This window comes from Prionailurus bengalensis, chromosome B4 (assembly GCF_016509475.1).
Source record: "Prionailurus bengalensis isolate Pbe53 chromosome B4, Fcat_Pben_1.1_paternal_pri, whole genome shotgun sequence".
Taxonomy (NCBI): domain Eukaryota; kingdom Metazoa; phylum Chordata; class Mammalia; order Carnivora; family Felidae; genus Prionailurus; species Prionailurus bengalensis.
The window spans coordinates 63,288,464-63,301,310 of NC_057358.1; the positions used below are offsets into that span (position 1 = coordinate 63,288,464).

The 12,847-nt window shown below is 35.2% G+C and overlaps 1 protein-coding gene across 1 annotated transcript in view; it reads right to left on the reverse strand.

The window, feature by feature from the left end:
• IPO8 (importin 8) overlaps positions 1-12,847 on the reverse strand; it is an 86,277-nt gene that overhangs the window by 54,365 nt on the left and 19,065 nt on the right. Inside the window, exons 6-12 of the mRNA XM_043562585.1 lie at positions 10,936-11,025; positions 9,286-9,380; positions 8,349-8,433; positions 5,675-5,809; positions 3,750-3,849; positions 586-662; positions 182-298 (exon numbers count right to left, since the gene is read on the reverse strand). Of these exons, the coding sequence (XP_043418520.1) occupies positions 182-298; positions 586-662; positions 3,750-3,849; positions 5,675-5,809; positions 8,349-8,433; positions 9,286-9,380; positions 10,936-11,025 (699 nt within the window). The remainder of the gene's footprint in view (positions 1-181; positions 299-585; positions 663-3,749; positions 3,850-5,674; positions 5,810-8,348; positions 8,434-9,285; positions 9,381-10,935; positions 11,026-12,847) is intronic.

The window sequence follows — 12,847 nt, forward strand, 5'->3', positions numbered from 1 at the left end:
TTCATGCTGAAAAACTGACAAAGTAAAATTTTTGTTTTAATCAAAGAAACAGGTGACAGAGAAAAGGATGTTTACAGTCAAATCAATTATGCAGAAGCAGTCACAAGTTTTAAATTATTCATAACTGTCATATCCTCTCATTTGCCTATGCTCAAGTAAATTATATTTTGAGTAGTTGAACCTTCAATAAAATATCAGCAAGGGAACCAATCACATGCAGGGCTCCATCTTTCTTCCTAGGGTCAAAGTTCGGGTCTGTCAGGATTTGGTAACAGAATGCCATCATTTTTGGTAACACCTACAGAAACAGAAGAATCTGTTTTAGTCTACGTGAGCTTTCACTGCCCAACTGCTATAGTATTAAATAGGATGTACAAATTTTCAAAACTAAAGCCATTTTACTGTGTTTTATCAAGCAATTATAATTAAGAAAACAACCCTTTTCCCTTACTAGGACAGAAAAATATTCCTAAAGTGATAGGTTATAATGAATAATATAATTTGTCAAATACTAGGGGTATAATAGAGTGTCAAATCCACACAGTGCACCTCTCAATCTTGGATTTAAAAAGAATTACTGCATACCTCTTTTCTTTTCTTTGCAGCAGTATATAAGAGAGTCTGGGCTGCTGTGGTGGGAGAAGCATAATCTTCAAAAATATCTAAGATTTTAAAAGGTTAAACCACATTAGTAAAAATACAATTACTTATTATAGATTTTAAACCTGACTGACCACTATTCCAAAACAAAAAAATAAAACAGTCCACATATGACACTGGTTTATAGCATAAAAAAAGTTAAAGGTGTATCGGTGCTCCCATGCACAACAATTATTTATCAAACTCTGTAGGCTGTCCTTTTAAACAAGCATATTAAAGAGGATAATACATGGCTGGCATATCTGTTTCACAGGAAAAGTGTTTTCTATCAAAAAACAACAATTTATTTAGTGCTTACTATGTGCCAGCACTGTTCTAGGCTCTGGGGACACAAAGATCAAACAAACAGGGCCCTCACAGAGCTCACATGGTGGAAAAAAAAGAAACCAATTATACACATATACACACATAATAAGTCAGGCTCAGAACAAATTTACAACAGGATAAGGAGAAAGAGAGTGATGGAGTATGGAGAGTGAGGGAAATGGGGTGTCAGAGAAACCATCTTTAATTCTGTTAGGGCAACACTTAAGCAGAAATTGAATGAATGAGGGAGAAAACTCTACATGGAATTCTAAAGAGAAAGCTCTCCATGCCAAGGAACCACAAGTGTAAAAGCCTTGATGGACTGCTAGGCCAGCGTTCAGCTCTGTCAACAGGTAGATTTAGCAGGTATTCAATGGGCATTTATTGAATACACACCTATTTAAAACACACTGTTTAATGTCAAGAAAAATTTCACAAATTTCAGAATAGGTAGTTATAGATAAAAATCTGAAAACTTGAAAAGTATCTTATATGCCCATATTTCAATATATAAAAAAAAAAATCTAAGTCTTTGCCAAAATATAAAATACAAATGTATTTGTATTAGTATTTGTATTTGTACAAATGTACAATGTATTTGTACAATGTACTTGTACATTTGTACAAATGTACAATGTATTAGTACAATACTAATAACTATCACTTATTGAGTGCCAGGCACTATACTAATGAGATTACCTACTGTACCAGGCACTTACTTCTTTGGCAGGCACTATGCTAAGATTTTACAACCATCTCATATTCTACTCTAAGCAGTTAAATAAGTTAATAAACTATTATCCTGCTTAATCTTCCCAACACTATTAGCATTGCTGATTTTATAGCTGAAAACACTGCATCTCAGAGAGGGTAAGTAACTTGCCCACAGTCACACAATAAGTGGCCAAGTGGGGCACCTGGGTGGCTCAGTCAGTTAATCGTCTGACTTTGGCTCAGGTCATGATCTCACAGCTCATGAGTTCCAGCCCGGCATCCGGCTCTGTGCTGACAGCTCAGAGCCTGGAGCCTGCTTCAGATTCTATGTCTCCCTCTCTCTCTGCCCCTCCCCTGCTCATCCTCTGTCTCCTTCTCTCAAAAATAAATAAACATTAAAAAAAATTTTAATAAAATTTAGAAATAAGTGACCAAGCCAGCATCACACCCATACTGTCGTAACATCAAGAACCTGTGAGCTCTCATAGTTTTTACCAAATCTAAAAACATTATTAGTATCAGTCAATGCATTTAGATAAGAATAATTTGTTCATGTAAATAACTATAAATGACAAAAATGTAAAAATAAAATTACATGATTCTATAATTATTCTTTCCTATAGCTATCCAAAAGTAAAATATATGTATCCAAAATATATGCATCCAATATATCCAAAAGTAAAAAAATAGTAGGCACTATGTTCTAGTACACAAAAGAAGATTATTTTTCAAAAAATACTTCAGTTAGTCTTGAATTGTCCGTATTATTTTAATCAATAAAATGTAAATTCTATCAATCAACACTCACAGCTCTTAAGTATTATATTTCTAAAAACTGAGATACTATCTCATTCAACATGAAAAGTGAAATAATGATAGCTTCCTGAACACTAAACAAATACTCTGCACATTAGAAAAACACACAGGTATTAAAGAAAAACTAAACACTAAATGAATATTTTGAAGAAGACAGAAGAAAGATAGGCTAATCACTCTGTTCCAGAAAACAAAAGTGTTAGGAAGGAGAAATAAATCATGCATATGTGAAATGACTTTCAAAAGGAAATGGTAGAATGGAGGGATAAAGCAGATGGTAAATACTGTTTCTCATTCATTTGCTTTTCCCATACTTTGTCTCCAAGACAAGAGGCACTCCCTCACTCAACAGACCAAACAATACTAAGTACAAAGCACTGTAAAAACAATATAACCCAATAATTTAGCATCTACACCAGCAGACTGAACTCAAGTAGCCAGAGACACCTGGCCGAACAAGGGAAAAGCACCGTGTTGTCACTATCTTCATCATGACTTGGGCAGAGCTAATTTTATCAATTATTTATTTCAACATTTACTGAAGGTAGACTAGAGCCAAATACTAGTAGAGGAATGGAGAGGTGTAGGAGGGATGGAGAATGCAACATAAAGCCAATACACAAGATAAAGTCCCTGCCCTCAAATGGCTCTAAGCTGCAGGAGAAACAGGTATTCAAACAACATTTTGCTATGTTAAGTGACAGTATTCCATGAAGCAACTCATTTAAACCAGGGTAAAAGGGAATGAACTCAGGCAACCTACACAACTCAATAACTTCTAGAAAGATCCAAGCAAAAAGAACCTCCAGAGAATGGGACCACACAGTGGTAATCTCACTCTCTTCTGGAATACTTAGCCACTAAGATAAAGAAGCATACTAAATTGGAATGCTCCTAAAATATGCAGAAATCCAAATGATCCAGACTAAGAACAACCCAATCTACAAATGGGTATTCCCAAAGGTAGAGATAAGGATGGTCCCTCCAGATCAGCATCAAAACAGAAAACGTTGTAGCTGGCTCCATGACTGCTTCAGCACCCCTAAGAGGGGTGAACAAAACAGCTTTCCATCTTCTACACGCAAAGGCCTCAAGTCCACTGGCTCAAGAGAACATCAAACTCTTCAGAGTTTATCATGTAAAGCAGAACTTTGGAAATTTAATACAGCAATAAAATCTGCTTAAAAATATAAATTAAGTTATATTACTCTACATATCAAGGGACTAATGAGGAATAAAATCATCTCGATTACCAAATTTCATTCTTATATATTCATATGGATCTTCTTGCCACAGTTCTTCATCCTCATCTTTATAACACATCACAGAAAAAATCACATCTTCAGAGATATTCTAAGAAGAGAAAAAACAAAACAACAAATGGCTATAGGCTATTCAAATTTGGGGAATATTAATAATGTATTTACTGATAGCCTTTCTGATGTTCGTTTTCCAAACTGTTAATCTTTGTGTTCAGCCTGTGTTGGCTGAGGGGAAAGCAGGAAAGCAAGAGCCTGGGGGTGTGGGGCAGACAGAATTAAACTTAAGATTGTTTTTAAACAACTGATTAAAATATAAAGAGATGAATGGAAATGCTATTCTTGGAAGCAAAAGCAGGGATAATAAAGTTTTACTAACAGATCAATATTAAACACACCTTAATTCTTTAAGGAAGAGAGATAATTATCAAGCCAAGATTATATTTATTATTGTATTTCTTATTGTGAACATTCTTACATTTCCATTTTGGTCCTAAATGTCAACGTGCCAGCAATATTAAAATTTCTTTTCCTCTTCCACTTTCAAAAACCTAACTTCCTACTCTAGAAATGCAGGTTTCAGTCAGAAAAAAAATCGTATCTGCTGCTAATGCTCTACTAAGCCCATTTAACAATTATATATGTAGAAATAGGATCATCTCTTCTCACATATTCCAAATTAAATTCTGGGAGAAAAAAATTCAACCAAGAGACTGGACTTTTCTTATTCCTATACAATGGCTATGTAAAAATAAGGCCAAAGGCATCAAGAAAAAAAAATCCACTCTTACTTTATAAGAACATAGTATATAAAATGAAATCAGTACCATTATCAACTGCAAAGAAATTATCACTATTTGATCAACAGGATTAGACAAATATTATTAAGAGGTCTACAGAAAACAAAAGATATTATATTTATAAAACCAGTAATAAGGTAATACTAAGCAAATTCCATCCTGGACACCAAAGGCAAAGTAAAGAAATGTGTTTTCCTTTTTAGGAACTATCACAGAGATTACAGAATTTAAGAATTCACAGTTTGAGAGAAAAAAAAAATTCAGTTCCTAACATCCCTGAATTACCTAAAATTATCTACATACATATAAGAATTTATTCATTAATGGCTCATAATTTTTGATTCTCATTTGTTCTTTAAATAATGAGGCTGAATTCTATCTTTAAGTAAACAATTGATATAAAACCAGAAAACTATAATTTCTGCTACAGAACTTAAGCCAAAAAGAAAAATAAAAACCTCATTAGCTTCTATCTACAAAAAAAAATGATCATGCTTCAGGCTTCATCTACTGCAAAATAATACTACCTTAGTACAGCCCTGGTGACTCTTTTCAAAATGCTATTGCATACAATACCACATCTGATCCTAGTGACCTTTAGATGAGAGGGATAGAGGGGCGCCTGGGTGGCTCAGTCAGTTGAGCGTCTGACTTTGGCTCATGTCATGATCTCATGGTTCGTGAGGTCGAGCCCCGCGTTGGGCTCTGTGCTGACAGCTCAGAGCCTGGAGCCTGCTTCAGATTCTATGTCTCCCTCTCTCTCTCTCTCTCTGCCCCTCCTCCACTCATGCTGTCTCTCTTTCAAAAATAAATAAAAACATTAAAAAAAAGAAGATAAGAAGGATAGAAAAACACTAGCCAACTGAACAGAGGAGGAACTGAGGCCACATGAGACTCCAAGAAAGACCAAATGAATCCAGGTCTTACAACTCTATTAAACTTGAAAGCTTCACTCTTCTCAAATACTTAAATTTCCAAGCCCTTCCTATCAAATGTAAGACTGCACACAATTGAAATTAATAGAAATAAAAATATATTAAATATGACATACAGGATTAGTGTCTAGAAAACCTAACTTAACCAGAGAATAATTTTGGAGAGCTATTCCCTGACACTGACCTGTATGTGTGGCTTCATCTGCTTCCAGGTGACAGAATGAACAATCCCTTGATTGAGATAGTTGAATGCTTGCTGAAGAACACGGGGGGCTACATACTCTTTCTGTCTATATTGGTCTAAAATTTTTAGTAGTACCTACAGGTAAATGGGAAAGAAAGTATAGGAGAACAAAAATAATTTTAAGGTTAAAGGGAGGGGCATTTTAGGCATGACATAAAACCCAGAATCCACAAAAATAAAAATAAACTGATTTTTAGAGAAACTAATATTTTGTGAGAAAACTTGTGGGCAGTTTTAATTAGATGGATCCAAGTTTTACTGAACTAAAGGACGTCTCACTGGGATTTCCAGCCTTTTGTCCTACTTCTAACCTGTGGAACAACGCAGAACAAGTCACAAGTCTATGCTCTATTCCATGTAACTAAGCTCTTCAAATAAGTTAAGACTCCGGTTAAGAGAAATAATAACAGACTTCACAAAATGAACACTGAAAACATGTATACAGCAAGAGATACCATTAACAGATTTTAATTATCTGATAAAGCTGCATTTCAAATTGGAAGAGAAAATAATAAATTATCCAGAAAACAGTATCAGGACAACTGATTAGCCCGATGAAAAAAAAATAAATTGGCTCCCTAACTAAACTCCATCCCAAAATTAATTCCAGATGGGGAACTATTTCAACAACAAAAACGAAAGCATAGAATGCCTAGAAGAAAATACCGAAGAATTTTATTTTATAATCCCACACCACAGAAAGTCTTTGTAAATATAACACAAAACTGAAAAGTTTTTGGTTTTTTTTTTAATTGTTTCCAAGGAAGGAACCATGCCCAAAGTGGCTTCTGACTATCCCAAGGACCTGCCCGTCAGAGGTAGCACTACAACAAAATCCAAATCTTCCAATTCCTGGTCCCAGAGCACTTCAGGATAGCAAGCTTAAGCCTAAACTGCTAAATAAATAAAGAGAGTTCTTTCAAAACATGTACAGAATTGATGAACTCAGAACATAAATTCAGCTCAAGTTATGTAAAATTAGGTTTATAAGCATTGTAAGAAGTCCCACCATCGCCTAGATGCCCTTTCTGCAATGCAGGCCAAAAGGGGATGCTATGGAACATGGGTCTTCCTAAACAGTTTGGCTCACCCAAAGAAACAACAGTAAAGGAGACAACAGTTTTTAATAAGAAAATAATTTTTAAATACTAGGAATATATATCTTAAATAACCAACGTACAAATAGTTTATGACATGGATGCAATGCCATCAAATCTGAATGTGTATGTACATACAAAACATACACACATTTACATGACACTGGAAAAACTCGGCCAAACACACTTCAAGAAGGCATCAACTTCAAGATGGTTAATGAGTTTAACTGCAGTGGAAATAATAGAAGACAGAACTGCCTGGCTTCCTGATTATCCTAGTTTCCATACTGAATGGCTGAACAGACAATTTTATTCATTATTCACTAATATTCCCTACAGACTGTCTTGTGGGCCAACAAAATAATTTGTGAGAAAATTACAGCCATAGCTTTCCTGAATTGTTGCAAGGTACTTTTTAGAAATGATAATCTATAAAATGTTAGTAGACAAAACGATCATCTATAAAAGGAAGTATTCCATCTATGATGACAGGTTTGAGGCAGTTAGCTTGATATCACTGACAATAAAGAAGACTAATATGCATAGATTTATAAAAATCTAGAAACACCCTCTATATCATTAAAGCCTTTTACTATGTCTGATTAATCTTTGCTTCCTCACTGTAGTCCTGAAACAGCCAGTGCTTGAATAGTTATTAAATTTTATTTGTTGAAATATAAACAAAAATGTGATTCAAATGGCAATACAGATCAACCAATCTTCATGCCCAAATGTCCTATGTACGTTTTAAATATTAATATCAACTTGGATTATTTCTCAAGAACTCCTAATTTGCACTGTAGAGAATGGTTCCTCAACTTCCACAAAAATGTGTAAGTTCTCAACCAAAGATCTTAATTTCTGAGCTCAAGCTCTCTTGAAATGAATCAATTCATTACATAAATCTTCTGATATAAAAGTTTAGAACAAAGAGGGGAGATCAAACGAACAGAGAATAAGAAACCCATAAGAGGTCCAAGAGTTAACAGAAGAACCCAATCTAAGCACTGGTCACTGTGACATCAGTATCAATAAACTTAAAAGCTTTGAATCTAGCATCTAGGAGTTTGGAAGGACACTTCTTATGGAAGCTGCCCTAGGACGTTTGGTTCTAAAACTGATTGCACTATATTAGATTCCCAGATCTGCCATTTTATCCCCTATAAATATATAATGTATTAATATGTTCATAATCTACTTTTAAATGAACAGAAATGACAACTATTTTCAGGAGTAACTGTCCTTCTATTTAAAAAGCATATGTTTGGGGCGCCTGGGTGGCGCAGTCGGTTAAGCGTCCGACTTCAGCCAGGTCACGATCTCGCGGTCCGGGAGTTCGAGCCCCGCGTCGGGCTCTGGGCTGATGGCTCAGAGCCTGGAGCCTGTTTCCAATTCTGTGTCTCCCTCTCTCTCTGCCCCTCCCCCGTTCATGCTCTGTCTCTCTCTGTCCCAAAAATAAATAAACGTTGAAAAAAAATAAAAATAAAAAAAATAAATAAAAAGCATATGTTTATTACCTGCTGAATTCCCACTGCATAGGTTTTCAAAAAGAATTCAGAAAATTCAAAGTATTCTTTTGTGACATTTCCTGGGCTTCCATATCTTAAAACACAAAGAGAAAATGTTTAAATGCTGTAAATTTTTAAAACAAGAGCATGCTCACTGGTTTAAATACCATCCCTTGTTGAAAGATCTATGCTATGTGGGCAGAAAACTAACACTTGCCCCTTTTCCACAAGCCCCAAGATGAAATCATAATAAGCTTGTACTTAGATTCTGGGCCATACTTAAAATTTCAGACAGAAGCTTCCACCTACTTAACCAAGAGTTCCTAAAGGGCAAATATTACAAATAAAAATATTATATATGACTCTTTTTTCTTTTTCAAAAAATGCATCAATAATTAAATTTCACTAACTTTCTTATGGAACTAAGTAGCCATGCACCTTCTTGTACAATTCCTAGGTATTTCCAATGAACTAAAAAAATGTCATGCCCATTCTTTTTTTATAGAAGAACAGAAAGACCAGAGAAGACTGTCCACATCATTATAATCTCAAAGCCAATAATCACAGTTAGGCCTACCTTAAAACAAACAAAGGGTGACTTCTTTTTGCCCACTGTGGCTTTAAAGACTAACAGTGAGGGGCACCTGGGTGACTCAGTTGGTTAAGCATCTGACTTTGGCTCAGGTCATGATCTCATGGTTCTTGAGTTTCAGCCCCGAGTTGGGCTCTGTGCGGACAGCTTGGAGCCTGGAGCCTGCTTCAGATTCTGCATCCTGCCCTGTCTTTGCCCCTCCCCCTACTCGCTCGCTCGCTCTCCCGCTCTCTCAAAAATAAAAAACAAGGCTAACAGTGATATACTGTGAAGCATCAAGGGACCTATCGAGCTTTATTATATTCAGTACTGAGGTATTGACCATAAGATCACAAATCTAGTAAACAGAATTACCGTTCAAAGAGACGAGCTACAATATGTAGTGCCCATTTCTTACACTTCCACCAGACTAGTTCTGGTCTATCATCCTCATCAATCTGCAGAGTCTCCTAAGGGGACAAAAACACCCAGATTAAATTCCTGCATGGTAAAGGGGTTTATGTAAATAACAAAAGCAAAATAAATCTTATTATAAATTAATATTATAGTGAGTTAAGGTTGCCATACAAATGCAAATTCTTACTTACGATTGCTAGGTAGGAATTAAATAAGCAAAGCAAATTTCAACTAACTAATGCTATTGTTCACATTTATCTCCTACCTTCAAAAGGCCCAAATAAATGTAAAACAAAATACACAACACCATGTCCCTTGAGGAAACTCTGGGATGACAAAAAGGTTTGATATCTTGATCTGGGAAATAGTGATGCAGGTAAATGTTTGTCAAAATTCACTGATCTGTTACCTAAATTTTGTATATTTTGTATATAAATTAAGCCTCAATATAATCTGTCCCAAGATATGGATAAAAGAAAGAATACTGCATATTTGAAGACAAGCTTACATTTAAAAATGTGTAATTTAATTTAGTTATTTTGACTAGTTATTAGGTTGACTAGTGAAATACAGCATCACTGTTATTACAGATAAAAATGATACACTGTCAATGTTAAAAAAAAAAAAAAAAAGAACTAAAATAAAGAAAAACAAGGTGGGGGGGGCCTGGGTGGCTCAATTGGTTAAGCAGCTGACTTCGGCTCAGGTCATGATCTCACAGTTTGTGAGTTCGAGCCCCGCGTTGGACTCTGTGCTGACCGCTCAGAGCCTGGAGCCTGTTTCAGATTCTATGTCTCCCTCTCTCTGACCCTCCCCCATTCATGCTCTGTCTCTCTCTGTCTCAAAAATAAATAAACGTTAAAATAAATAAATAAATAAATAAATAAATAAATAAATAAATAAATGTTTAAAAAAAATTTTTAAAAAAAAGAGACACCGTCTTTCATCTACCAAACTGGCAACCTTAGAATTTAACATGACATTCTCAGTCCCTACTTAATAAAGTATAATCCAGGACAATGTTTCTAGAGAGCATTTTGTAAGATCTGTCAAAGTCTTAAACACTTCTAGGAGTTTATCCAAAGAAAATAATAGTGTATGTACATAAAAATTTAACTACATACATCCTTATAGTTAAAACACCAACACCCTAAAGCCACCTAAATGTCCAGCAAATGAAGCATTCAACAAAAATGACAATATAAAAACATTCATAATAAAAAATATTTACAAGAGATTTTAAATGAAAAATGAATTTCAAAACAGTACCTACCTATGCCATTTTTATAAATAAAATGTGGCCATATATAGATCCAGAGGGAAAAAAAGCCCAGAAAAATAAATACCAAGTTTTAAAAATGGTTTCTCTCCTTCAAAATAAACTTAATTTTAAAAATTAAAAAAAAAATGGTTCTTATCGTCTTTAGTAGGATTAAATATATTTTATTAATTTTGCTTATCTGAACTTTATAAAAATAAGTATTACTATTTTTATGAGAATAGTAATTGTTTTTACAAATAGCAGGCTAAGATAATCAATTGGCCCACCACAAATATCCCAAACCCAAGTTTTCCCAATTTTTCTGAAGAACAGAAACCCTTCCTTACAGGAGGAACTGTCCTGTCAATAATAGTTCGAAAGATCTCCATCCACGCTGTCATGGTCTGGTTAGTCACCAGTTGAAGAGGCAATGCATACTGAAAGCAAAAGAACGATGTCATCAAACAATAATTCTTCCCCTCCAAAAAAGCCACAATTTCACTTATATTGGAAGGCTGAAATACATCCAATGGTTAACATTTGACCATGAAAATGGTAATTTCATATGGTTCAACGTAAATTTAACTTAGAAATAAGCATATATACATAAACTAAAATTTTGAAAATCTAGAAGTATACATGCCATGAATTGTTTCTCTGCAACCTTTTTAAATGAAAAAAAAAAAAACTTTATTATAGTAAGGTCTCATTTATTCAGCATGAGATTCTAGATAAGTGATTTTTACCATTTGCCCCTTTGTGTATCAAGCTTTTCCTTTTAACCACTTTTTTCCCCAGCTTTACTGAGATATAATTGACATATACCATTGTGTAAGCTTAAGATACACAATGTGATTATCTGATGCACATATATATATTTTTTTAATTGATTACCAGAATAAGGTTAACACCTCCAACACCTCACACAATTACCTTTTTTGTGGTGAGAACTCATTTTACCCACTTAAATGAAAATCTTTACCTCATGACACACTTTGTTCAATTACTTTCCTCTACGCTGCAGCATAACACCATAGCTACTCTATAACCACACTGTGAGTTACAGGAGGCAAGGCACAGTGCCTCTGCATCCATATATTTTTGAAACCTCTACACGTTAAGAACACGGTGACAGGTAAGAGGCAGTCTCTGTCCTCACAATGCTTACACTCTAGTTAGGGAAAACACACATATAAACAAGGAATTACAATATGGTATGATATATAATCCAGATAAAAAACAGTACAACATTGTTAAAGACACACATGGAAGGATCGCCTCATCCAGGCTGGTGGGATCAGGGACATCTTTCTAGAAGTGATACACAAGCTGAGACCTGGAGAAAGAGCACAAACTGCCCAGGGCATAAAGGACAAGCGTGTTCCTGTATTTTTGTACAGCATTTCAGAGGCTGAAGGCATGACGTTCTCATGAAGCTGAAAGAATTTCAGTATGGCTAGAGTGTAAAGTACAAAGGTAAGAATGGTAAAAGATAAGGTGGAGCCAGAAGGGTTTTATAAGCCATGTTAGGAAGTTCCCAGCTTAAGTGCAACGGGGAATGGTCTGGGCCTGAGATAGGGAGCAGAGGAGGAGTGGATTCAGCATTAGTGGGAGAGTGACGAGGAGTTCACTTCTGGACAAACTGAATTCTGAAGTATGTATGGAATATCTACATGCCCTGTACACAACGTTTAATAAATGCTACTTAGACAAAGTCAACTTAATTGTATCATACTCCTTAGAATAAATTTTTCTGCCTCTTCCCAAATTATCAGACATTAACTTTCTCCATACATTATCCTTGTATGGTACCTCTTAAAGCTGCCTGAATTTTTGCTTCCAGGATTCCCAGAGGGAGCATATTACTGTAGTAGCATAAAATAGATTACCAAAGTGATTAAAAATGTTGAGGGTTTGCGTTGGTTTTTTTAGGTTTGTAGCAGCAAATGTTGAGAGAAAACATTCTAGACTTTGCCCTCTTAGCAAATCAAACAGAGGTGGAGGCTTTAGGAAAATCATTTCATCAGCCTCTTACTTCCTGATTCCTACTATGCTTCTTTAGATGGGAAAGGGAAGTCCAGCCTCTGTATAAATGGCATGTTCCTCTATCTAACAGCAGAACATCTCATGGAATAAAAAATATTTCCCTCAGAGTAGAGTGCTTCTCCCAAGGAAAATTTCTGAACAGTGTTTTAATAAATAGCCAAAGGTACCATATATCTTCCTTCTCTATTAGTTTTAAAAAAGGCCAGGGGTGGG